Source organism: Euphorbia lathyris, chromosome 6 (assembly GCF_963576675.1).
Source record: "Euphorbia lathyris chromosome 6, ddEupLath1.1, whole genome shotgun sequence".
Classification (NCBI taxonomy): Eukaryota; Viridiplantae; Streptophyta; class Magnoliopsida; order Malpighiales; family Euphorbiaceae; genus Euphorbia; species Euphorbia lathyris.
In genome coordinates this window covers 25,593,539-25,620,918 of record NC_088915.1, presented here as the reverse complement: position 1 = coordinate 25,620,918, position 27,380 = coordinate 25,593,539, and the positions used below count along the sequence as shown (strand labels likewise).

At 34.1% G+C, this 27,380-nt stretch overlaps 1 protein-coding gene across 2 annotated transcripts; it reads right to left on the bottom strand.

The window, feature by feature from the left end:
* Positions 1-6,124: 6,124 nt before the first annotated feature.
* Positions 6,125-8,861, bottom strand: LOC136233122 (uncharacterized). 2 transcript variants are annotated; one of them, XM_066022701.1, is made up of 8 exons: positions 8,610-8,861; positions 8,314-8,406; positions 7,989-8,109; positions 7,673-7,895; positions 7,049-7,238; positions 6,824-6,896; positions 6,495-6,708; positions 6,125-6,416 (listed from the first exon to the last, which is right to left on the bottom strand). In XM_066022701.1, the coding sequence occupies exons 1-8, from the start codon at positions 8,675-8,677 to the stop codon at positions 6,310-6,312; spliced, it is 1,089 nt and encodes a 362-aa protein (XP_065878773.1). In that variant the 5' UTR covers positions 8,678-8,861; the 3' UTR covers positions 6,125-6,309. The 2 variants fall into 2 exon arrangements, with proteins under 2 accessions (XP_065878773.1, XP_065878774.1); XM_066022702.1 differs by having other exon boundaries at positions 8,641-8,861.
* Positions 8,862-27,380: the final 18,519 nt, after the last annotated feature.

Sequence of the window (27,380 nt, the reverse complement as noted above, 5' to 3'; positions counted from 1 at the left end):
TTTCTGCGTGGAAGACGATGCATTTATTATATGTAGAAGATGATGAAAGGTCATAGTTGCAGTTATCAATGGGGCCAAAGATGTGAGTTACTTTGACACAATTGTCCAGATTATTCTCCAAGCTGCATCATCCTTTGAAGAAGCCGTTTTCAGCCATGAAGGAAGAACTCAAAATTCAGCAGCACACAACCTTGCAAAATGGGATGCTAATTTATCTTCTCCTCATATTTTGTTGAACCATGTCCCTGCTTCTATTTCATCTTGTATTCTCAAAGATATTTCTAATATTCAATACAAGGTTCTATTATAAGAAAAAAAATCAGTTAATGAGCTTTTTAAACTGATGAGCTGGGTTAAATGAAAAACAGGTGTCAACTAATCTATGGAAGGTCCTTTTAATAAGGAGGCTGACCGTGTTGACCGTTAGTCAAATAAGTTTAATCTGTTAGTTTAGGGTATTTTTGGTGGTATTTGAAAAATATAAGGATATATTTATGTGTTTTTCTGATACAGGGATATATGTGCTAAAACGGAAAAATACAGGGATAAATATGTATATTAACCCAAATTATTATTATTATTATTATAATACGAAATTAAATAAATTATTATTTTTAATATATTTTTAGAGATTAAGATTTGTAAATTATGAATTTAGAATATATTTTATAGGATTTATAAATTGGGGTCTAGAATTTTTAATTAGGATATAAAACTATATTTTATTATAGAAAATAGTTAATTAATTTTTATAGTATGATGTACTTATATTTTTATATATACTTATAGTTTTCACGTAATAGAGGGGTTGAGAGAATAAATGTTGAAGGTTTTAATTCAAAAACAAACAAAGAATAAAATCTCAAACTATGTTTTTAAGGAGTATAAAAACCTTACATTGAATAAATGGATGAACCCTAACTCCCACATGGCCAATTTTTAAATTTTTTATTGATAAATATTAAATTTTTTATATGAAAGAGATGAATTTAAACACAACTAACCATAAGAGTGAAATTGCATCAACATCCAAATACATAGAAACCTAAAATAAGAAAAATAAAAAGTCTCAATTACATAATAAACTAAAATATAAGGATCTAATTACAATTAATTAAAAGGATAAGGTGCAAAAATACTATCAACGTTAACATCCAAGAGTAATTTTACCATTACCGTCTAAAATGAGGCAATTTTAACCATAACGTTGGCATAAAAGAACAAATTTACCTCTAACATTGGCAAGTTGGATCAATTTGAAAAATAATTAATCAAACTGTATTCTCATTCATGAATCTATTCATCTACACTTTAAATGTGTGTCATTTTATCATTCATTATAGTAACATATCACAAATATATGAATAGACGTGAAAAAATAAAAAATAAAATAAAATTATCATGTATTTTGTACAAGTTGGATAAAAACAATTCAAATATTTCGTCGAATTTAAAAATATTAATCTCCAATTATACAATTAAATCATAAAAAATGTGATTTTTTAGAACTAACTGAATTGATGCAAAATAAGGAACAATATATTTATTTTTTTACAATGATGTCTGAAATTGACCCAATTTACCAAATTAGGGGCAAAATTCCTCTTGACAACCAATGTTATAGGTAAAATTACATAATTTTAGACGTTGGGAGTAAAATTGATTGTAGCTGTAGTATTGGGCCTTTTTTTGTGCCTCGAGATGTCGACCACAAAATCCGTTAAGGCTTGGGTCTTGAAAGCTTTTCACAGCTCATAATAAATGTCGAATTCCGTCATTTTTAAGTCCCATTCTGACAATCTTCCCGATACTTCTAGTCTTTGTAGTACCTTACTAATGATTGCATAGCTCTAAAAGTAGTGTCTCAGCTTTTGCGAGGCCATTACCACTCGGTATGCTAGCTTCTCCAGTTTGGGGTATCTAGTCTCTGCATCTCGAAGGACTCTATTGACCTAATAGATCGAGAACTGCTCTGAAACTTTTTCCCCGATGAGAACTATACCAAGTGATTTGTCCGCCACACTTACATATAGATACAATGATTCTCCTGTGACGTGGCGGCTAAGCAAGGGAGGTGATGCCAAAAACTCTTTAAGATTCTCAAAGGATGTTCAATGCTCGATCGTCTAGTTGAAATCTTTTGCCCCTTTCAGGCTCTTCTTGTACAATGGCATGCATTATTTTACTGAGCAGAAGATGAATCTTCATAAGACATTTATTTTCCCATTCAACTTCTAGATATCGTTGATACTCAAGGGGGAGGCCAAGTGGATTATTGTGCTAGTCTTACCAGGGCTCGCCTATATTCCTCTTTGGAAAATCATGAAGCCTAGGAATAAGTCGGAGCCGACACCATATGTCCATTTTTTTGGATTGAGCTTCAGGTAGTATTCCTTTAGGGTTTTGAATATAGTATTAAGGTCTGCAGCATGCTGCTCGATTGACTTGCTTTTCATGATCATGTCGTCAACGATTAGCTAGGCATTAGGTGAGGACATCAATGTTATCTTTTAGTGTTTGGACTATCTCTTATTTTGCGGGGGATGGTATTTCTACTGAGATTTGCACTAACTTTCCTTCTACCAGTCAGACTAACTCTAGGACTCCCACCGACTATGCTCTCTCTCTCTTTATTTTTTGTGGGGTTCAGTTTCAAATGGATCCATTTCCAACAATGCCATGTATTTTTGTTGCACCATCGTTTGATTTCCTTGCATGATGACCATTCCTCCGGATGCGGGGATCTGCCATGGCATGTGTCAAATGGATAAGGTGCCTCTTGAGTCAAGCAGTGGAGGTCATCCTACCACCATGTTGTATGGTAGACCGATGTCTATCACCAGGAATTCCGTTTTCGATCGCCAGGTGGGATGACCTTCCCCGATCTCAATTTTCATGACAACACTTCTTAGAAAAGGGACTGTGTGTCCATTAATTCCCATTAATGGAGCTTATATGGGGCTCAACCCACTTAGCTGAAGGCACATTGCCTCATAGTCCTTATTTGTTATGATGTTAGCTCAGCTTCTTGTATCTACCAATACCCTACGAATATTAAAGTCTTCAATTCAGACTTTGATCACCAACATATCATCATGAGCTATCTTGGGGATATTTCTTGTTCCACTAAATGAGAAGTCTGACCTGGACATCTTGGAACTCTCATTATCGAGAGACTACTTTCTCGTGGATGCCTGTCCTAGAGTAGGCCCTCCTGAGATGGCATTGATAATGTCTCAAAGGGCTTTGTCCTTACCACACTTATCTTTTTGCTCTGATGTCGAGCCTCACCCAATTTTTTTGAGAAAATTTTCTAGCTTTCCCTAGATGGCCAGTTTGGCAATAAACTACCTACAATCTTTCGTATCATGCCCTTCACTTTTGTGGAAGTTGCAATATGTGTCATTACTACGCAAGGGCGATTTCTTCATTTTTGAAGGGTAATTACCTAGTATAGGACTTCTTTTCTGGGATTGTTCAGCGAAAGTGTGTTGTTCTCTCCGAATGCTCTTGTGGTTTCTTTCAGTCTTAGTCTCCGTCGTTCCTTAGCTGTCTATATGCTCTGGTAGATACGACCTTATGTTTTAACAGAGGATTTAACATATGGGCCTCCCAACTACAAAAGTCCCTTGCCCAAGTTATTAGGTCTTTGAAGGTTCATGGCCTGTTGATTGTCAACTCTGAGGACAACTCCTTATTTAGGCAATTGGCACCCACGAGGCCTACTTTCCCTCCACATTAATTGCCTTGACCTAGATGGATTCTTGCTGGAATCGCTGCACATAATCTTTTGAAGTTTCATTTTCATGTTAGATGAGATAGTTGAGATCCTACATGGTTTTGCTTTCTAGGATGGACATCACAAAGTGGTCCGCAAATAGTCTTTACATCTGTTTGACACTGATTTGGAACAATTTCGTACACTGTCGGAACAATATAAGTATTCTATTAGAATAATTTAAGATTCTATGTTGGAACAATATAATTATTTTGTTGGAACAATTGATACACTGATTTGAAACAATTGGTACACTAATTAGAACAATTTATACACTGATTTAGAACAATGTGCTGACGTCCAGCAGTATGTGCTCGTTTTTTCAACACATAGTGCTGAAAGGTAGGATAAAAAACATATCCAGAAAATTATCAAAAAATTTCAAAACATGTAAAACATCATTTTAAGAAACTTTAATTCCTCACTCAAACTGAAATTCCTTACGGTTTTGACTCAATAAATTGTTGAAGCATGTAAAATGGATAAAATTAAGGAAAAAGTTTTATTGTGACTAAACCGCAAGAAATCTCGCATCGACTCAAGAATTAAAGGTTCTCAAAATAATGTTTTATATTTTTTGGAATGTTTTGAGAATTTTCTGGACACTTTTTTTTTCTCACCGGAAAACGCCCATCTAATCGCTGATTTCTGTTCACCGGAATTTTTTTTACCTGAGCTTCAAGGATCTCAAAATGACTTTCTAATTTAGACGAGTCTAACAGTATAAACATTTTCGAAAAATGAGGTTAGAAAGGTCGGGAAAATGTATTTGAAAGAAAAGAAATAAAACAATTTTCCCTCTCCTTACTAGAGTTAACCTTTTTTTTTTTTTTTTTGCACTAAAATAACATGTCTAGTTTGCATTATGCTACATTTTCAACTCTCATTTTTACATGTTCGTTTGCCAAAGCTAGTTAGAAGCTTATCCAATGATGTACCCATATTTATTACTATTATTATACTAATTGTTTTTTGGGCTAATTACAAATCTAGCCCAAGTAAGAAGGACCTTTTACATATCTAACTCACTTTGCTTCTATCTTACTAAATTAGACACTTTCAACCATTTTGGACAAAATTACCTTTAGTTCTATTCAATCATCGATCTACTTCTGATTCTTCTTCTTCTTCTTCTTCTTCTTCTTCTTCTGCTTCTTCTTCTTCTTCTTTTCCGCTTCTTCTTCTTATTCTTCTTCTTCGGTTCATCTTCCGATACCAATCATTAGCGATTTTTGAGATTATTGACGTATTATGTTCAATTTCTCGTAAAAATGGTATGTTTTTAGCTTATACGTTTGCTTTTTTCGTTGATCTTGCCTCTTTCTTCATCTGCAATAGTATCGTTTCAATTTTCTGAATTTTCCATAATTTTTTTCAATTTTCCTCCATTACTGTCGCATTTCGTCACAAACGCGACAACTCTTGTCACATTTGTGACGAAATGCGACAAAGTTGTCGCATTCGTCGCAAATGCGACAACTTTGTCGCTTTTCGTCACAAATGCGACAAGAGTTGTCGCGCTTGACGAAATGTGACAGCTGTTGTCGCATTTGAGATGAAATGCAACAAATTTCGTCACAAATGCGACAGTAATGGAGGAAAATTGAAAAATAAATGTGGAAAATAAAGAAAATTGAAACGATACCATTACAGATGAAAAAAGAGGCAAGACCAACGAGAAAATCAAACGTATAAGCTAAAAGCATACCATTTCTACGGGAAATTAACTCAAAAGTCGCTAATGATTGGTATCAGAAATTGAAGAAGATGAACCGAATAAGAAGTTGAAACGAAGAAGAAGAAGAAGAAGAACAACAACAACAAGAAAAAGCGGAAGAAGAAAAAACGGAAGAAGAAGAAACGGAAGAAGAAGAAGTAGATCGATGATTGAATAGAACTAAGGGTAATTTTGTCCAAAATGGTTGAAAGTGTCTAATTTGGTAAGATGGAAGCAAAGTGGGTTAGATATGTAAAAGACCCTTCTTAATTGGGCTAGATTTGTAATTAGCCCTTGTTTTTAGGTTTAATACATCATTTGTCCTTTAAACTTGTCCAAAAAGCTTGATTAGCCGCTTGAACTTTTAAAGTATCCCAATAACCACCTAAACTTGCATAAAATATTCAATTAACCCCCTGAACTTGCGTAAAATATAATCAATTGATCACCCGATCGCAAATATACAAAGGAATAAATGTAAATGAGAGTTAAAAGATTTAAGTTCGTTTAAAAATTTACTCCGAAAACATGACATGAAACCAATACTTACCCAATTAGATTGATACAATTATGACATGAAATATTTAGAGTTGGGTTAGAGCGACTCATTAGACATTACATGAATGAAATATATTGAATGATCTTATCATAGAAGAAACAAATATCTCCCTCCTCTAGGGGTTCACATTTGTGTCATTAGATTCTGCAATTCATCCAAATATATACAGCAAAAAGACCCACTATACATATAATAATTTGGAAAACAAACATTAAATTCTGTAATTCATCCAAATATGGAAAACAAAGAGATCCACTAATCATATGGCGAACGACCAGCAGTATACTCTGCGGTATCAGCAGGATGAGGATATTTTTCATCATCAGCACCGGGGCAAAATCCACAGCCATACCTAATTCTTCCTGCAAAATCCACAACCAATGTTAATGTCCATCCTGAAAAAACAATAACACAAGTAATTAATTATATATGAGCTTTACCAGAATCACTAGGATCCAATATAGAATAGGCATTCAAATCAAACTTGGCTTCTCCAAAGTTAACCAATTCAGCAAAAATAAGTTTTTCAGAGACGTCATTTCTAGGTTTAGCCATGAAACTGACATGGCACCATTCTCCAACTTTCTCAACCTCAGAGATGCATAATAAACGATAGTACGCATTAATGGCTCGCACAATTTCATACTCAACATTCTGGCCAAGAAATTAAAAAAAAAAAAAAAAAAACAAAACAAAGAAAAAAAGACATAAGTTTGTTACTATGAAGATGCATAAAATCAAATCAAACAGAGATGGATAAGATACAAACCCCTTCTTCACCATTTATGTGTTTCAAGGCAATTTCAGCACATTCATGTTCCGAAAGATTAGGGACGAAGTAACTGTTATTCTCCAGCCAAGATAAAAGTCATTAGTATAACCAGGCTACTATTTAATGGAGACAAAATATACAAACCCTAACAATTACTGAAGCAATAATTGCACATAAAAAACTTCACTTTGGAAAAATATTCAGTAAGAAAGATAATCTTACGTTCGAATAGGTTCCTTGTCTCTCTTAGGCTTGACTTTGCGACGAGAATTGATTAGCCGAAGCTTGAAGCATCTACCCAACTCTCTTTGCGAGGCGGCATCAACAGGCACACTTTCCAAACCACCAAGATATCCAGAAAGATGAGGATATTCCTTAGAAGATGGACAAAATCCACAGCCATATGTAATTCCTGCAAAATGCATTAAGGATGGTAAAAACTTTCAACATTCCAGCAATCTATCATTATCTATAAAAATCTACCACACTCCTAGTCGGGTTTTCTGTACAGATTGCAGAATTCATGCATGTGTTAACTGTAAACTGTGACAAATATTAAGCAAGAGACATAACAAGCCAAATGAACTGGCACTACTGCATAAACCACGAAAAAGAAAAATTACTCTACATTAAGTCTCTGTTCCATACAACTACTGTGGAAATCTTAAAAAAAGCAAAACCTTCAGCTCTAGCAAAGCATGCAGTTTTAAAAACAAAACATAATGAAGCAAGAGATATGCAAAGAATAGGAAGTGCACAAATTATACATTGAAACCAAACAAAATAAACAAATTAACAGAAACTGATGAATAGAATACAATGCAGAGAAGGATATATGAGCATTACCAGAATCGTCAGGCTGCGATTTTCGGAAGTTCATTAGTTGTAATACCCCTGATCCCCAGTCACCCAGTTCAACAAAGAAGAAGACTGGAGAGGCATCACTGCCATCAGCATTTCGGGGTTTCGCAGTGAAGCTGACATGACACCTGTCGCCAACTCCAAGTTCAGAGAAGTCTACCAGTGCACGAAAAGCACCCAAGGCTTGCACAACTTCAAACTTACGATTCTAGAAAACAAGGGTGATAATTATAAAAATGCCCAAGTTTTTTTCTTAAAAGAGAAAGAAAAACAGAAATAGAGGGATAAGATTAATTCAAACCTCTGCAGCATCAGATTGTATACCATAAGATTGTATATCACACAAGGCATTTCGTTTTTCAAGTTTTTCATAGCAAGCTAAGGCATATTCAGCATATTGAACAGCGCCAAGGAAGGGGAACCTGTTCTTGAAAGTAATTACAATACTCAGGCTAAATTACTGGAAACAAAGTAATAAACAAAACAATGAACCACATAAAGTTGTGCAAAGCTTGCAATATAGTCGCCCATGGAAGAGCACGATACACGAAAAACATAAAAACTGATCGTTCAGCTAACAAACCCTAACATCAACGGAGAAGATAAATTGTAAAATAAGAAAATACCTTCTGACTCTCTTCTTAACCCGGGAATGGCGATGCTTGGACTTGGAGCATTTAGGCATATGTACTTTGGAGGCACCGATTTCTCTTGTCGGCCTTCAATTCAATTACAACAAAATAATTACAAATAGTTTTCAAAATGAATCTAGAACACTAAACACTAACCATCCATACTTATTTAGACCGAATAGGTCAATGGAGACAAAATACACAAGATCCTAACAATTACTGAAGCAGATAATTGCAAATAAGAGATTGTACATCGCAATTTTCAGTAAAAAGAAAAATAGAAACTGTACTTTGGAACGCGACGATATTTGATTAGCTTACACTTGAAGGATCTAGCCATCGCTGTTTGGGAGGTCATACTGACTGTCTTCTTAAGCCGGTGATGGCTATGGCGATGCTTGGAATTTCGGTTTTCGGCGAAGCAACAACGACTGCATGCAGAATTCAATTGGTTGCTGTTTTTTTTTGTATTACGCCTGTTTGCGTTTTAAGTTTAAAAGCTAGAGTTTAAGCTTTGTTTTTATTTGGGAGTTTGTAGGTTAATGGAGGTGAGAGTTTAAGGAGATGATGGAAGGGGAAGAGAAGTCATGAAAATAAAAGTTAACATTTAACCTCGTTAACCTCCATTTACTCTAAATTAACTTAATACTTAATAAATTTAAAAAACTTTAGCCTTTATTTGGGAGTTTGGAGGTTAATGGAAGTGAGAGTTAATGGAAGTGAGAGTTAAAGGAGGTAATGGAAAGAGAAGGGAAGTGATGGAAAAAAAAGTTAAAAGGTTAACTTAATACTTAACATTTCATTACTTCCATTTACTTCCATTAACCTCCTCCCAAACAAAGGCTAAAATAGTAGGTTAGCTTTTGTTTGAGAGTCAAGAGGTTAATAGAATGAGAGTTAGGATCCGTTAGGATCCGTTTGGTTACTTGTTTTTTCAAAAAGTGGAGATTCTTTACTTTTGTAAAAAAAACTACTTTTCAGCGGTAAAAGGCAAACAAGAGAAATCTAATCAAATACATAAAACGCTCCTTTTAAAAGTGAAAAGACAAACAAAGTAGATAAATAAATACCCCTTTAAAACTCAAAAGTGTAAAGGAGGAAAAAAAACAAAAAGAGAAAGAATTAAAAAATACTTATGAATTGAACAATGTTAACAAAGAAACAAAGACCGATTAAATATTAAATTTTCGTGATTCAAATCAAACAACTATTCGAATTTAAAATATAACCTACCTAAAATTAAATATTCATTTTATTATCTCTTATTATTATTTCAATTTTCTAATTTCATGTGTCAATGCCTTTAATTTAGCTTATTTTCAATTATCTTTGAAATGGTTGACCGTTACAAATTTAATAATAGTCATTTTCACTACAAGAAAATACCTGATCACCGATGGAACTCATCGACGGAACTCACTGACGGAAAATTATCCCTTGGAGTTACCGACGCAATATTGACAAAAATATTGTCTCGGTTACCACCGACAAATATCCCTTCACAATATTAGAATTTATTGGTAAATAATGGAGAGATTTTTATGGCTCATATCACCGACATATATTGTCGGTGATAAAAATGGTAGGAGATGTCACCGACAAGAATTATGTAAGGACCGACAAATTTGTGTAGATGAATATGAAATTAAAAATAAAAGTAAAAATATTATTAATTAATGTTCACTTATCATCAATTTTTCAATAAAAATAAATAAAAAAGAATTAAATAATATATAAAGATCCAGTCCAATAGTTCCTGCCTCCTCTGGCCCTAATTGCTTTCTAACCATCGATTGAAAACTTTTGGAACCCGCCTCTCATTCTCCTTCTTATCTCGACAAATTTCGGTGCTTCAATTCACTGAATATGTACTCCCTGACGCTTCAATCTTTTGGTAAGCAAGCTCGAGCTTCAATCCCCTGAAGCTACGACTGCTAATTCCTCACATGCCGTGTTGAGGTCAAGAAGTCGCCTAAGTTTGTTTTTTCTTGTGCTATGTTGGTTCATCTTGGTTAGGGATCTCAATTTATGATTTAATTCGTTTTAGATTTTGATTGTTTGGATTATGGGTTCGTATTCAGATCTTTGTTCATCATTTCCATTTACCTCCTCTAACCCTCTCTTTTTTCTGTTCAGATCTCAAACGTTTGAAGGCGGAGGTATTGCTGGGTACTTCTGGATTTAGGTGCGTATTGGTGGGTATTTCTAGGTTTAGGTGCGTATTTATTTGGGTTTATTATGCTTTGTTTATTTCATGCTTGCTCTTTCTCAATTGTGCTCTGGTTCTTGAGTCAGACCTGCTTTACGGTATCCTGAAGAAGTGCATTATTTGTTGATTCACTACTTAGTTGGTGGATTGTGGTTTCACGTTGGGTTGAGTCCAGATGGAGATTTGTTGATTCACTGCCATTGTAGATGTGTTGCTCAGTTGAATGTGTTTGATTATGTTGATCATTTGAGGTTTGATTTTAACTTACTATTATTCTTGGTAAAAATGGTAAGTTTGTGTGTGTCCTGCACTTCTCTTTTAGTTGATTGGATTATCTTCCTAAAACCAGTCACTTTACTTCTGCTTTGTTTATTTTTGCGGGGTTTATTTAGTAGCTTTCGAGTACTATTAGTTACTGCTATATGAAGTCATTTTCTTATGTTGCTCTAGTTATAATTGATATTATTAATCTCTATGATTTTGTAATTTGTGAGTCATATTTTTTACACATTTTTTCTGTAACTGTGTGGTTATACCTTCTGGAATTTAATTGCAAAGTAAGCTAGTTCCTTCACATTTTTTAGAAATTGAATTATAAAAACTTTATGATTATATCTAGATGAATGAGATTTATCTGATGTGCTTACCATTTCCTTTGATTAACTTCATTATTGTTAACCTTGCTTGTTTACACTATGAGACAATACTAGCCACTCCATTCTCTTATATATGTTTTTTTTGTGCTTGGAGGTTTTTGAAGGAACATCTGGTATTGTCAACAAGTTCACAACTGTGCAGTTCACATAAGAGGTACAACGTTCTCCTTTCTTTTTCTTTCTGTTATTGAACTTAGTTGAGTAAACAGATTTCTCGGGTTCCTATTCATCTCAGCATCTACTCACCTAATGGTGCATAATTATTGTAACTATTGTAATTTTTTTCTTTTATTCTATTAATGCCATGTTGGGGAATGAACCTCTATTAATTACCATGATATTCTTTATTTTAAGCATTACTGTTTTTTTTCTTGCTCTGCTTCATTTCACAGTTGTCAACTTGACCTTGGTCGATTTGCTGGTTTGACAAAAGTTGTTGTTGGTATGTTTTACTTTTCATTTTGAATTTAACTTGCAGTTGCGTTTTATTTTATATTTCAGTCTTGATTGGAATGCTTTTTTCTCCTTAGAGGGACAATAGGAGAGTATAATGGAAGGCCATTGAGACCATGGTCCGGACTTATGTTGGAAAAGTAATCATATCTATTATGTATGTTCTATTTGTTGTTTCTTATAAATACTCTGACTGTATAAAATGTCTTTTTGTTAGCATCATAAGCAAGTTGTTGGCACATTTCTTCTTTACTTTATATACACTTACATGTAGTCATGTACAAATAGAAACTGGTCAATCTTGTAGATTAATGTCTGAATCTTGGTGTTAAACAAAAGCCTTCTTGTTGTGTAGTTTAATCATGTTTCCCAGCTGCTTTAGATTGTGGCGTTGCAGAAACTTACTTATTACCTTCCGAATTTAGTTTGTATTTTCATAATAATTTAGATAGTGCCTTTAGTTATGTGAGGGATAGTGATTTTGCTTGAAATTGACGTTTAGAAGTTAGAACATTGTAATAGTGGTTATTAGAATCTTAATTACGCATTCCATCTCACTGTAATTGTTTTTATTGTTTACTTAAGTACAAAATGATTGATTATTTTGTGTTGCTGCATTTCCTGTTGATATACTTTTTTTTTTGAACATCTTTTGATTTTTGTGTTCCTTGTAATATATACATGTATGAGTTTCCTTCAATCCAAATAAAGTAACGAGAAGAAAATATATAAATGATTCTAAAAATTCGCAATTCCGAGGCAATTTCCGATGCAATATATGTCGGCAATTATTTAAATAAATATTTCGAAAAATATCACCGACACACATAGGTCGGTGATGGTGTCGGTAAGACCGACAAAAATCACCAACTAAAATGGGTCGGCAACAGCTACACATATCACCGGCACATTTTTGGTTATCACCGACGGAATTTTTCGTCGGTGATAGCGTTTTTTCTTGTAGAGTTTACTACTTTAAAATTTCTTTTTAAAGAAAAAACTACGTTAAAATTTAAATTTATATATAATATATTTACATATATAATATAACATGGTAAAAAAATTGTATTATAATATAAAATAATATCTAATTTATAACTATTTTCTTAATAGTAAATTCATATGAATTAACAGTAAATTGTTAATTCATATGAAGATAACAGTAAATTGTAAATAAACAGAGCTTTGGCTCTGATATCACTTGTTGGTCTCTTGTTAGTTAGGATCTAGTTCCAAATGGGGTGAATAGAATTATTGGGTAAATTTTAACCCTTAATAAATTTATCACAAATTTAGTTCAATAACACAAAATAAGGCAAGTTCTGATTCAGAGGCAAACTTTGTTTACTGTGTTAAATAGAAATGAAGCTTGATTTTGCTTCTGAACGTTTTATACAAAAGGCAGCTTAACTGAAAGAACCTCTGTGTGACTTAAGATTGAACGATCTATTAAGTACAATAGTGGGAAGCACAAGTTAAATGTATAATCACAAAATCAGGCAATATATGAGAAGAAGTAAAGTAAAGGGTTAGAGAAATAGTTACACAACGATTTATACTGGTTCGGTCTCCTACCTACATCCAGTCCCCAGAATACCTTCTTCTGGATTTTAATCCATTAGTTAACTCTTTCAACAGGTAGAGTACAAATCTTTTACAATAGATACAGAGGTTCTGTAAAGTACCATTATTTACACTTCACACTGAGGTATCTATCTACCTCTCTAGCTATTCATTTATAACTGAAGTGAACAGAAAAACTTCTGATCTTTTTATCTATTGATAAAATTGTTCTAACTTAGAACACAATGTAAATCTATTAGCTATTACATAAATGGAAAACTATGAATGTGTATGAGCTTTTTGCTTTTGATTTTGGAACTTCAAGGATAATTCTATCTAGATTTCAGCATTGATGGTCAAGAGCAAATGGAGCAAATTACTACAACAAATCATCACTTGCACCACGAATTATGCCACGGAAAAAAGAGATTCCAGCAGAAACTTTAGATTACTTGATAAATTTATGCCACGGGTATTTGTTTTTCGTGGCAAAAAATATACTTATGCCACGAATTTTGGCACAATAAATTTTTTTTTCCGTGCAAAAACGTATCGCCCAATTCCTACAATCCGGCCTGAACCTTTGGGTAGGCTCGGCAGGATCAACAACAATAGTTGCACGGAGTACGGTAGAATTCCTCGGTACGGTCATTCGGGAAGTTCCTCCGAAGCTAAATCTATTTATGCCACAGAAAAAATTTACTCGTGGCATAAAATTACTTATGCCATGACTAATTTATTTCGTGGCAAGAAAATTAATTAGTTTTAGGATAAATAATTTATTATTCATAAAATAAATAAATAAATAATATATATGAGTTATGTGTTTTAACCTATTATACTAGTTAGTCCACATTAATATTTTAAGACACTTATATTTTATTTTCATGAACTCTTTAGTCCCTTCACATATATTTTTTTTTGCATATTAGAGTAAAAAAATTCCACTATTTATATAAATAAAAACTTATCATTTTGGTTTTTAAATTTAATTAATATATTTATAACGAAAATTTTATGTAGTATATTTAATTAATCGTTGCTGAGTTGTAACCTCACCAGCTGAACCGTTGATAATAAAATCTCCCCGTGAAATAGCCGGCAGATAGTTTTACATAAACATAACCTTTTTTATAGGCATGACACCCAGTTTGCTTCTCAAACTAAAGCTTTAAAATCAATTAGACTATCAAAATCATCAATTAGGTTCTTACATTAAGCAAAAATCATCAATCGAGTTCTCATCCTAACCAAAAATCATTAATTGAGTCATCATTGAAAATAATTCTGTTGAACAATTTCAGACCCTCTTTCCCAAAACAATTTGGAGCCAACACAGAGATCGTTACAGTCCATGTAATATAGTCACGGTTTCTGTTTTTAAAATAAGATTAGGACTCAATTAATAAAAAAAAATTAGTTCAGAAACCTAATTAGCGATTTTGATAGTTTAAATTTCCAATTAACTTTGAAGTTTTAGTTGAAGGGCTCTTTTAAATATTCTACATTTTTTTATAAGGGAGAGGCGGGAAATACATATCATTCTCCCTCCTATTTTTTTTCCTAACAAATGTTGTCTCAAATTAAGGTGTATGCATCTCTCTCTCTCTCTATCCGGATCGATCTTGATCTTTCCCTCACCCCTGTCTCTCCACTCTCGCCCTCTCTCATCAGTTCAATTTACTCATCAGGACGCCATCTCATCCCCGATTGAACCACCCCGATCGATAGCTGTTAAATTCTGCCAAATGTTTCTCCAATTGAGGTGTGTTAATTCTTAATTTTAAATGGATTTAAGGATTTTGAATGAGTTTGCTTGAATATGATAGTATTTTATACAGGACGAGTCTTTGCTTGTGATTAGGGATTTTGAATGGGTTTAGAGAAATCTTAAGGTTTTACACACTACGTGGTTTACTGTTTTTCAGTTTATATAGGTTAAAGAAGGTATTAATTAATGGCAATTTGCAGTAAAAAAAAGTACACAAAGAGGAGGACTGTGTTACATATATAAATTATTTTATGTTTTTACAACTAGCTAAAGAGATACTTGAACAGTACACAAGATTGAATATCTATGAATGACCAAACATCCGATAGTTCAATGGTCGACTAGGTGGCTCTGTTTAAAAAACTTGAGCCTAATTCCATCTATGCTTTTTAACTAGCCAATGTGGACTATTTTAGCGTCCGACAATGTCATGAATATACCTGAAACGTTCATTATATGTTACCTTGACTATATGCAAATCAGTGCTACCATGAGGTAATTGCAGAACTCGAGTCGAGCGGATTCCAATGTCTAATTGCTGGAATCGCTGGAAATGGTGTTGAGATTTGCTTTGATGGTTCATCCTAATTAAATGGAAGATGCAATAAGTTAAAAGAGTATGATCTTATCTATCTCCCATTTATCTATCATCCATTTTGAAATAATAGCAAAGAAGTACTTGCTTTTGCTGCTAAAGCTTCAATTGTATCCTCTTATTTCATCTGTACAATGTTGTGCTAAGTTGTGTGATAAACTTCAATCATTCTTTTCTGCAAATCTATGAATTTTTTTTATAGAATTTGTGATATGGTTTGCTTGTTTTTAGTTTAGGCTTAAGTGTGTTCGGCCTCATGAATCTGTTTAGGTTCAATCTTTGGAAGGAAAAAAAATAAAGGGATTAAACAGTATATTGGGTAAAAATGGGAGGAATATAAATTATTTACATAATTTAACTAAACATTAAGAACAAATTCAAAAATTTTATATGAATTAGTTCTCACCTCATGTAAAGCACTTTAAATTTATGATTTAACTAAACATCAATACAAATTGATATCACATCATGTAGGCACCAGTTTAATAAATTAAAATTGTAAACATTGAAATAACAAAATTAGACTAACAAAATAATAATTTAAAGACAAAAACGAAAGTGAAATTTAACAAAATAATTATACATCTCATGCGATGCACGAGTTTTAACGCTAGTTTTGTTAATGAAACAAGGCCCAACCGAATATTAGTACCAAGAAAGCTTAATTAAGCATCAACTTTCAACATCTAACTTGGTACTGGCGGAATACGACATATTCAAGGATCCTGAAACTAAAGTTGCAATCAAATTGATCAAATTATTTAATCGGTTTGGGTTTAATAATTAAGCTACTTAAAAAAACTGTTTTGTTTTCACATTTTGGTCTCCAATTCCTACTTTCATGGATGAAAACCAAATGGGTCATTCACAAAATGAAATCTCATCTTCCTCCCTTATATCTTCATTCAAAACACAAATCTATCAACCTCCCTCTTCCAAATTATCTACTTTTCTTCTCAACCATGTAGATATTAGCATGCTCTTATAAAAAATCACGAGTTCTTCAATCTCCATGACAATCTCAATTTGCGAAATGTCCTTGTTATTTGGAAGTCTCTCCTCACAATGTATTTAAAATCTGGGGTTTTCACTGATGCTGCTAAACTTTTTGATAATATGCCTCTTAGAGATATTGTTGTTGAATAATTAGATGATTATTAGTTGTTGAGTCAAAAATATCCCATGATTTGTTAGTGGGTATCGTGTCCTTTATTTTAGCAAATTCTAGTAGTGGGTGTAGTTGCTATTTCTATATAATAGGTATTCTATGTTTATCAAAATACTATAGAGAAAACGTATTTTCTCAGTCATCTCTATTTCAGATATTTGTATCATCTCTTCTCTCCCTAACAGTGGTATCAGAGCCTGCAAACGTGAAATTTCATTGATGGCATCATAATCAAATTTCGTCCAAGTATCCATCCCTCGCTTTGATGGTCACTATGATCATTGGAGTATGTTAATTGAAAATTTCTTACGATCAAAGGAATATTGGTCAGTTATCGAATCTGGCATTCAAGAGCCAACTGCAAATACGACTTTGACAGAAGCCCAGAAGAAGGAGTTAGAAGCACGAAAACTGAAGGACCTGAAAGCAAAAAATTATCTCTTTCAGGCCATTGATCGTTCAATCCTGGAAACTATTCTTTGCAAAGAAACTTCCAAGGATATTTGGGATTCAATGAAGACAAAGTATCAAGGCTCTGCTAGAGTGAAGCGTGCACAACTTCAAGCCTTGAGAAAGGATTTTGAGACACTAGCAATGAAGGATGGCGAATCTGTGACTAGCTATTGTGCAAGAACATTGGAGATCAGCAACAAGATGCGATTTCATGGTGAAAAGATGAACGATGTCACTATTGTGGAAAAGATCTTGCGCTCTCTGACAACAAATTTCAATTATGTTGTCTGCTCAATTGAAGAATCAAAAGACATAGATGCACTCTCTCTTGATGAATTGCAAAGTTCCTTGTTGGTCCATGAACAAAAGATGAACAGAAGTGCAACTGCAAAAGAGCAAGCATTGAAGGCTTCTATCAATACCAATACTTATTCCCACAGTCATAGAGGAAGAGGTAGAGGTAGAGGTAGAGGTAGAGGTAGAGGCAGAGGAAGGGGAGATAGAGGAAATAGAGACGACAACAAGCATTACAAAGAAGGCAAAGGGAGAGTACGTGATTTTGAAAAATCCAAGGTGGAGTGCTTTAGATGTCATAACTATGGTCATTATGCATCTGAATGCTATACAAAAATGCCTAATGTCAGAGAAAAAGAAGAGACTTCAAATTTTGTTGAAAGGACTGAATCAGAGACGTTACTGATGGCGGTTCAAAAGGAAAAGAAACTCGAATCAGGTGTTTGGTATGTGGATACAGGCTGCAGTAACCACATGAGTGGAAGTAAGTCCTCTTTTTCTTATTTAAATGAAAATTTTCATTCCACTGTGAGCTTTGGTGATTGTTCTACTGTGGAAGTAATGGGAAAAGGAGATATTACAATAAAAACCAAGAATGGTTTTGAGGAAATAATATCTAATGTACTGTATGTTCCTGATTTGAAAAGTAATTTATTGAGTACTGGTCAATTACAAGAAAAGGGCTATACAATTACTATTTCTAAAGGTATTTGTGAGTTATATGACCCTTCTAGAGGAACTATTGCTGTCATTCCAATGAGTTCCAATAGGTTATTTCCAGTGAAGATTGAATGTGCTCACCATTGTTTGATGACTAAAGTTGAAAATCCCTCATGGCTTTGGCACTTTCGTTATGGTCATCTTAATTTTGGTGGTTTGAAGACTCTTAAGCAGAAAGATATGGTTCGTGGCCTTCCCCAAATAGTGGTTCCATCCCAAGTATGTGAAGAATGTGTTGTTGGCAAACAACATCGTTCACAATTCCCTAAAGGAAAATCCTGGAGAGCAAAGCGAGTGTTGGAGCTGGTTCACTCGGACATTTGTGGGCCAATTAATCCATCTTCAGGCGGTAAAAGATACATACTTACCTTCATTGACGATTTTTCTCGTAAAACATGGGCTTATTTTTTGCAGAAAAAATCTGAAGCTTTTAGTACATTCAAAAGCTTCAAAGCTTATGTTGAAAATGAAAGTGGAAAAAGTATTCAAGTTTTACGCACGGATCGTGGTGGAGAGTATTGCTCTAAAGAATTTAAAGATTTTTGTGACAATTTTGGCATTAGAAGGGAGCTTACAACTGCATTTACACCACAACAAAATGGTGTATCGGAGAGAAAAAATAGAACCATACTCAACATGGTTCGAAGCATGCTTGCAAAAGGAAAAATTCCAAAAACATTTTGGCCAGAAGCTGTCAATTGGAGCATTCATGTTTTAAACAGAAGCCCCACTTTTGCTGTTCAAAACATGGCACCTGAAGAAGCATGGAGTGGGAGGAAACCTTCAGTACAACACTTCAGAATCTTTGGTTGCATTGCATATGCACATGTTCCTGATCAGAAAAGAAAGAAGCTAGATGATAAGGGTGTGAAGTGCGTCTTACTTGGTGTAAGTGAAACACGTCTTACTTGGTGTAAGTGAAACATCCAAAGCCTATAAATTAAACAATACATTAACAAAAAAAAATTGTGATTAGCAGGGATGTTATTTTTGATGAAGAGAGTACTTGGAATTGGGATGACCAGCAGCCTACTCAAACATTTCATGACAATGAAATTGATGAAGAAAGGCAGCAGCCTTCGAACCACCAGATTCAGTTTTTAAATCAAGAAATATCAGCAGTTCCAGCACTTGAAAGTCCACAAAATGAAGGTCCATCAACCATTGAAGAGTCACCAACCACTGACACAATAATGGAATCTTCTAGTGTTCGGATTCGATGGAGACCAGCATGGATGGTGGATTATGAAGTAACGGGAATTGATGAAATTGAAGACCCAACCACTTATTTTGCTTTATTTGCAGATTGTGACCCGACAACTTATGAAAGTGCAATGAAAGAGCCAAAGTGGAAAAAGGCTATGGATGAAGAAATTGCTGCCATAGAACGGAACAAAACATGGGAGATGACAGTTCTTCCGAAAGGCCAGAAAGCCATTGGTGTTAAATGGGTTTATGAGACAAAACTGAAGGAAAATGGTGAAGTTGACAAATACAAGGCATGCCTTGTAGCAAAAGGATACAAGCAAGAATTTGGGGTGGATTATAAAGAGGTATTTGCACCTGTGGCGAGACATGATACAATCCGATTAGTTTGTGCACTTGCAGCGCAACACTCATGGCCTATCTTCCAATTAGATGTGAAATCAGCATTCTTGCATGGAGAGCTACAAGAACAGGTATTTGTTGAACAACCTGCTAGTTATGTGAAACATGGGAGTGAAAATAAGGTTTATAAGCTTAAAAAGGCTTTGTACGGACTAAAACAAGCTCCACGAGCTTGGTATAGTCGTATAGAAGCCTATTTTTTGAAAGAAGGTTTCAAAAAATGTCCATTTGAGCACACTTTGTTTGTTAAAATTGAAGATGGGGGAAAATGCTTATTGTATCTTTATATGTTGATGACCTTATTTTTACTGGGAATGACAATGTCATGTTTCAAGCTTTTAAGAAGTCTATGATGGATGAATTTGAAATGACAGATCTTGGCATGATGCATTATTTTCTAGGCATAGAAATATTGCAAAATGCTACTGGAATTTTTATGTGTCAAAAGAAATATGTTCGAGATATTTTGGACAGATTTGATATGAAGGATTGCAATCCTACAAGTACTCCAACTGAGTTCGGTTTAAAGCTTCACAAAGAGGGGAAGAAAGTTGACAGCACCCTTTACAAAACAAATTGTTGGTAGCTTAATGTATTTAACTGCCACAAGACCCGATATAATGTACTCTGTAAGCTTGATAAGCAAATACATGGATAATCCAACTGAAATGCATTTGTTGGCTGCCAAGAGAATTCTTCGTTACTTGCAAGGTACCAAAGATTTTGGGGTCTTCTACAAAAGGGGTAAAAAGTCAGATCTGGTGGGTTTTACTGATAGTGATTTTGCAGGAGATCTGGATGATAGGAAGAGTACTTCTGGTTTTGTTTTCATGTTAGGAACAGGAGCTGTTTCATGGTCATCCAAGAAGCAACCAATTGTCACTTTGTCAACCACAGAAGCTGAATTTGTTGCTGCAACAGCATGCGCTTGCCAAGCTATTTGGCTCAGAAACATTCTTGAGGAATTGAATTTCAAGCAATTGGAAGCTACAATAATATACTGTGACAATAACTCAACCATTAGACTCTCTAAGAATCATGTTTTACATGGTCGAAGCAAACATATTGATGTGAGGAATTATTTTCTAAGAGATCTCAACAGTGAAGGAACAATCGATCTCCAGTATTGCAGAAGTGAAGTTCAGTTGGCTGATATATTAACAAAACCACTCAAGTTGTTAGCATTTCGAAATCTAAGAAGGATGATGGGTGTTTTCCTTCTTGAAGAAGTTGTTACAGCATAAGTAAACTGAAGAACTGCAGTTCTTTAGTTTAAGGGAGGGATTGTTGAATAATTAGATGATTATTAGTTGTTGAGTCAAAAATATCCCATGATTTGTTGGTGGGTATCGTATCCTTTATTTTAGCAAATTCTAGTAGTGGGTGTAGTTGCTATTTCTTCTCTAATTCTGTTATGTATCAGCCTATATAATAGGTATTCTATGTTTATCAAAATACTATAGAGAAAACGTATTTTCTCAATCATCTCTATTTCAAATATTTGTATCATCTCTTCTCTCCCTAACAATTGTGTCATGGAATACAATGCTTTCCGGATTTTTAAGTAATGGAGACTTGTCCAAAGGTTTTATTTTGTTTAAACAAATGCAGGAATCAGGTTTCTACCAGTAGGGAATGCTTTAATTACATCATAATGCAAATGTGGATGTCCTAGTTGTTTATGAGATGCTTGAAAGGAATGTTATTAGTTGGAAAGCTATCATATCATATCATATCATATCAGGGTTATTAGAGAATGAATTGCAGAGGGAGAGTTTGAATGTAATAAGCCATTATTGCTCTGTAATATACTCTCCCACTACCATTCTTACCCCATCCAACTCCGAAACTATTTAAATAGTTCTAGTATTTTACATCATTTTCGATCCCAAACCCCGTTAAAACCACCAAATGGTTGATTTCCTTATTGTTTATGTCCTTCTTTACAACACCTCCAGCTTTATATATGTTTTGGCGAATTTGGAAATCATAGTCACCGCACATTCGAAATAGCCACAGTATAGATCCACCTGGCCTGATATTTAACTGCAACTCTACAATTTCATTCTCAAAATTTGAGGATAAATTAGCATCTGATACCGTAGCTGAACCTGAAAATAAAAAAAACATAATTAGTATTATATTGAAAAACGAATTGCAAAGCTTGAGAATAATTGATTCTAACTTTTAACTTTTGACTCTCAACTTCACGTGATCTCTCGCTGATATATGCATAGTTCTCTTCAGTGGTTACTCCATCCTCTCGAAGCCAATGAAGCACATCTCTAACGACAATTGAATGAACTCCGTCTATAGTGTTCTGGATGGAAAGAGCTGGGAAAGACTGGTCACATATACGACCATAACTAAGCCGAAACCTAGCTTCTAGACAAGCCGTAGAAGTGTGATACACACATGTATCTGCAATTTATTTAATATTCAGAACAACTATTAGAATTATTATTAAACAACCGTAAGCAACATGTTTTAAATTAGGGTAAATAATTATAAAGTTCTTATGTTTTTTCTTAACATACTAGTAGGTTCATCATATTATTATAAGATCTTTAAGTTTTATTTTAATCAACTCTTTAATCATTCCATTTGTTTTGTAGATGAAACTCCAAATTGCCCCTAATTATTTATATATATAAAAAAACTTATCTTTTAGTTTCAAATTTAATCTAAATAGTTTTAATAAAATTTGTGAAATATATATCACTGAAATTCATATATTTACTTGTATATACTAATCATTAAAACTATTTTTTTTATTCTCTTAAATTTTTATTTTTTTTAATATAATATCTTTAAACTAACATTAATAATATTTTTAAAAAATCGTATTTTTTTTCTTCATTTATAAAAGTTATTAAAGATAAATAAAGGTTACTTTTTACAATTTATATAGTTTAGCTCCTATTTTGATAATTTTTGAAATATTTTTCATTCATTTTTTTAGTCAATAAATTTTACGCTATTAAATTAAAGTTCTATAATTATATAAAATTTAATAAATTAATTACTCAATATTGTAGAGATCATGATTATGTAGAAAAAAAGGAGGAAAAAAACATAAAATAGAAAAAATAGATGCTTTATTATTAAAATATAGAGTAAAGAGTACTTTTGATATTTTAAAATTTAGGGTAAATAATTATAAGGTCCCTGAGTTTTTATTTAATACACTAGTCAGTCCATCTATTTTTAGAAATAATTATATAATCCCTCGGTTTTTGTGTTCATCAAGTCCTTAGTCCGTATGTTTGAGTCAATGGTCAAATTATACCAAATAAATTTCAAAATACCAAAATTACCCTTTACTCTATGTTTTAATAATAAAACATCTATTTTTCCTAGTTTATATTTTTTCTCCTTTTTTCCTACATAATCTTTACAATATTGAGTAATTAATTTATTGAATTTTACATTATTATAGAACTTTATTTAGTAGCCTAAAATTTATTGACTAAAAAAATGAATGAAAAATATTTCAAAAATTATCAAAATATGAGCAAAACTATATAAATTTTGTAAAAAGTAATCTTTACTTATCTCTGTATAAATTTTGTAAAAAGTAATCTTTACTTATCTCTAATAAATTTTATAAATGAAGAAAAAAATATAATTTTTTTTAATATTTAATGTTAGTTTAAAGATATTATATTGAAAAATAAAAATTTAAAAGAATAAAAATACATTTTTAAATGATTAATATATACAATTATATAAATTTTGATGTATATATACTTCATAAACTTCATTAAAGATTAAAGTTTGACATTAAAAGTTAAGTTTTTTTATCCAAATAACCAAGGTAAATTTGGACTTTATCTACAAAAAAAATATGGAAGGACTAAAGAGTTGATTAAAATAAAATTTAAAGATCTTATAATAATATGATGGACCTACTAGTATGTTAAGCAAAAACATAAGGACTTTATAATTATTTACCCTAAAATTTATTTAGTATAGTTTGACCATTGATTCAAACATAAGAACTAAGGAGTTCATAAAAACAAAAACTGAGGGACTATATAATTATTTCTAAAACCAGAGGGACTGACTGGTGTATTAGATAAAAACACAAGGATCTTATAATTATTTACCCTTTAAATTAATATAAGCTTATCTCCTTTTTTATTTTTAGACGTTGGTAGAATAAAATTTCCTTTTATTTTCTGGCCATACCAATCAAAATAAGTAGCTTGTTGTTCCGCTGACTTTCCTTCTGTGCTCTTTTTGAAAGAACATTTTTTCTTTCGACTGGAATTGAAAAATGATTTTTTCTTTTTACCAGATTTGATGTAATAAATTGCAAAATAGCCCATCTAAAAGAAATAAATAAAGAGTCAAATTTTTGGTTAAAAATTTACCAAAAAGAATAAAATAAACTAAAAAATATGCATTTAAGATCCACTTCTTCGCGAAGAAAGAAGAAAAAAGCCCAAAGAACGACAACACATAAAGAAAGGTTAATAGATATTGAAAGCAAATAACAATCATTTTAACATCTTAATAAATGCATAATTTAAGCTAAACACTAACAAATTAAAATACAGTAGTATAAAAAACTTGACTAGATTCTAACAAGTTAAAATTCAATAACAGAAATCAAAATTTGACTAAAGCCCAAACACTACCAAATTAATTGATCTATTTTGCTTGTCATATGTACACAAATTTCGGGATTTAACTAACAACCAAAAGAAATAGTAGGAGAAACAATACCTAAATTGAAATTGCAAACAATTAGATTTCATTTTAGAGAGGAAATTTGAGGAGATGATGTCAAAACTAGGATTATGATGAACTAGAATTTTATAATATGAAGAAAAAAGAATGAGAACAAACAGAAGAATATAGAAGAAAGAAATAAAGATTTCATTAATCAATTGCATAATCAATTAGTACATGTTGATTCTCTTAAATAAGAAACGTGACAAAGAAATTATAGTTGGCCTAACAAATCATCGCCCTAATAATTCTAACATACCTTAAATAAGAATAGGAAATATAACATATCTTAAATCGCCCTAATAATTCTAACATACCTTAAATAAGAATAGAAAATACAACCTACCTTAAATAAAAATAGGAAATACATCAATTCACTAAATAGGGAAAAATACGTCATATATAAAATATAAATTTAATATGGTAAATTTCCAGTTCTTTCAATCCAGTTCGGTCCAATCCAATCCAATTCAGTTATCGGTCCAGTTCTGGATAATTTCGGTCCAGTTCTATGACAAAAGTCAATGATCCAGTTCTTTGGAAAAAGCCAACAGTTCGGTCCAATTCTGGATCTTTTTACTCGGATATTCGGTCCAATCCAGTTTCTCCAGGATCCGCATCCAACCCTATTATTAGATATATAGTAACTGTCAAGTTAATCAAATTGACAAATAATTCTCTCATCCCTAGCTATATGTTGTTGATAACATTGTGATATTATCCCAAGGATCAAAATGGATATTCGCCTAAAGAACGCCACGTGTTGGTCGCCTGATACGGGAATTCCGCGGCGTATTGAAGTAAAGAGATCCGACAGGCGGATCACCTAGGACTCGCCAAGAGAGACCCGCGGGCGAACCTGTGAGGCGAATCTCCATAAGCTCTCAATCCGCCATTAGAACGGCTGGGCCTATCCGGCAATAAAGACCATTAATGAGCTATCAATTAGCTAACCGCCGACTTAAGTGTAACCTGTAACCGCCATTAATGGGACATTAATGGAGACTTTCTAGTTACTGAAGGTTACAACTTCATGACTATATATAGCCTACGTCTCAGGCTATCAAGGTACACAATCACTTACCCTTTGTCAATTCAGTTTGCTCTCTTGTTCTTCCTTACTGACTTTGGCATCGGAGCTTCCCCCCATCGAACCCAACGATGCCCCCACAGGGACGGAAGCTGATCGGAATTTCTCCACAAGTCATCAATTGGTGCGGTGAGCGTGGAATCCTTAATCAAATAAAGGGTTTTTCGTTCACTTTAAAAGGACATGGCAAATGGGGAACCGAACCCCACATCGGGGAAGAAACACCATTAGTAACACCATCAAGCCAACCTGTAACTAGTGCTGGTCGCGCTGATTCAAGTGCTCCCACAACACAAGCTGAAGGTAGTGTGCCACCAGACGCATTCATCAACATGTGTGGAGAAGTAATAGAAAGGGAGTTTGGCCCTGAGATGGGTAATCACCTACGGTCATTCATGATCATTCCTCCGTTCTGGAGCATGATGGCCACGTCTACGGTATCTTCATGGCCCCATGCGACTATAGGATCAAACGCCCTCAATTCTTCATTTCTCCAAGCTCATAATACAGAATCCCTGGTAACTTCCACGGCAGCGCTTGGGGACCGACCGCTCAATCGGGAATTATTCCCTGCTGGCGCAGGAGGAAGTCAAAGGAACGATCAAACTCTTCTTGGCGGGTCTGCAAGACAGGGGATAAACCTGAGCGGATCAAGTATCCCAAGGCGGCCACGGTCGAATCTCCCCTTGGGTGGATCAGAAGGGCGAAGGCATAAAAAGCGTAGAAAAGAGAAAAGTAGGCGGTCCGAATCATCTTCGCCTCGGAGACCGAGATCCTCCCGCAAGGGTATATCACCCCCATCTACTGGACGTAGACAGAGCGAAAGGCCAATAGAGACACCACATTCGAATCGGCCACCGCCACTACCACACCAAGGAGATGATAGGCACCTTCCTTTAGGAGGCCATGGAGGGGGTAATGATCAAGCTCCCCCGGGCGGACAGGGAGGAGGAGGTGGGGGTGGAGGAGGAGGCGGACGTGGAAGCGGAAGTTCACCATCGGATCCATCTTCTGGATCCAGCTCTTCATCTTCTCCAAGTAGATCTCCACGGAGAGGACGCCCAAGGGTGGGTCTGGAGAATTTTGATGATAGAGTGCGAGCTGCGGTGCTCCGCATGAATGAGGAGAATGCCAAGCATAATCCATTCGCCAATCGTGATTCGCCCTTTACGGCTTGGATTGAAGCAGAGGAAACGGATAGGCATTTTAAAATACCTAATCTCCCAATATACACAGGTGCTGACAACCCAGAGGCCCATGCCAGAAAATATCGAATACTGCTTCGCTTTAACCGTGCAACGGAACCGGTGCTATGCAAAATGTTTATCACCACGTTAGGAGGTCCCGCTTATGACTGGTTCCAATCTTTACCTCCTGGATCGATAGACAGTTGGGATCAACTAAGTAGAGAGTTTTGTGCTAAATTCGCCGGATGTATCCCTCCAGTGGTCAAGTCACGGAAGCTTTTCGAATTAAAACAGAAGGCGAACGAATCCCTTCGAGAGTATGTAAACAATTTTAACAAATTGTTGATGTGGATATCTCCATGGTAGTGGAATCTCTGGTAAAGAACACAACATGTAAGAGTTTGCAAGAGGATCTAATTCGAAAGAAGCCCAGCAGCATGGCAGAATTGATGGAACGTTGCAAAGACTTCATGGAGGTGGATAATATCCGCCGAGAATTAGTTTCTCCACTCAAAAATGATAAAGACGAATCTTGCCGTCAGGAGAAGGAGAAAGAT

Excerpts from the sequence above, each read along its gene's own strand:
- LOC136233122 (XM_066022701.1), bottom strand. The coding sequence starts at position 8,677 with ATGACCTCCCAAACAGCGATGGCTAGATCCTTCAAGTGTAAGCTAATC. Across the intron at positions 8,110-8,313 it reads GTTAAGAAGAGAGTCAGAAG|GTTCCCCTTCCTTGGCGCTG; the intron begins GTATTTTCTTAT and ends TTTCAAGAACAG. Across the intron at positions 6,709-6,823 it reads ACATAAATGGTGAAGAAGGG|AATGTTGAGTATGAAATTGT; the intron begins GTTTGTATCTTA and ends TTTCTTGGCCAG.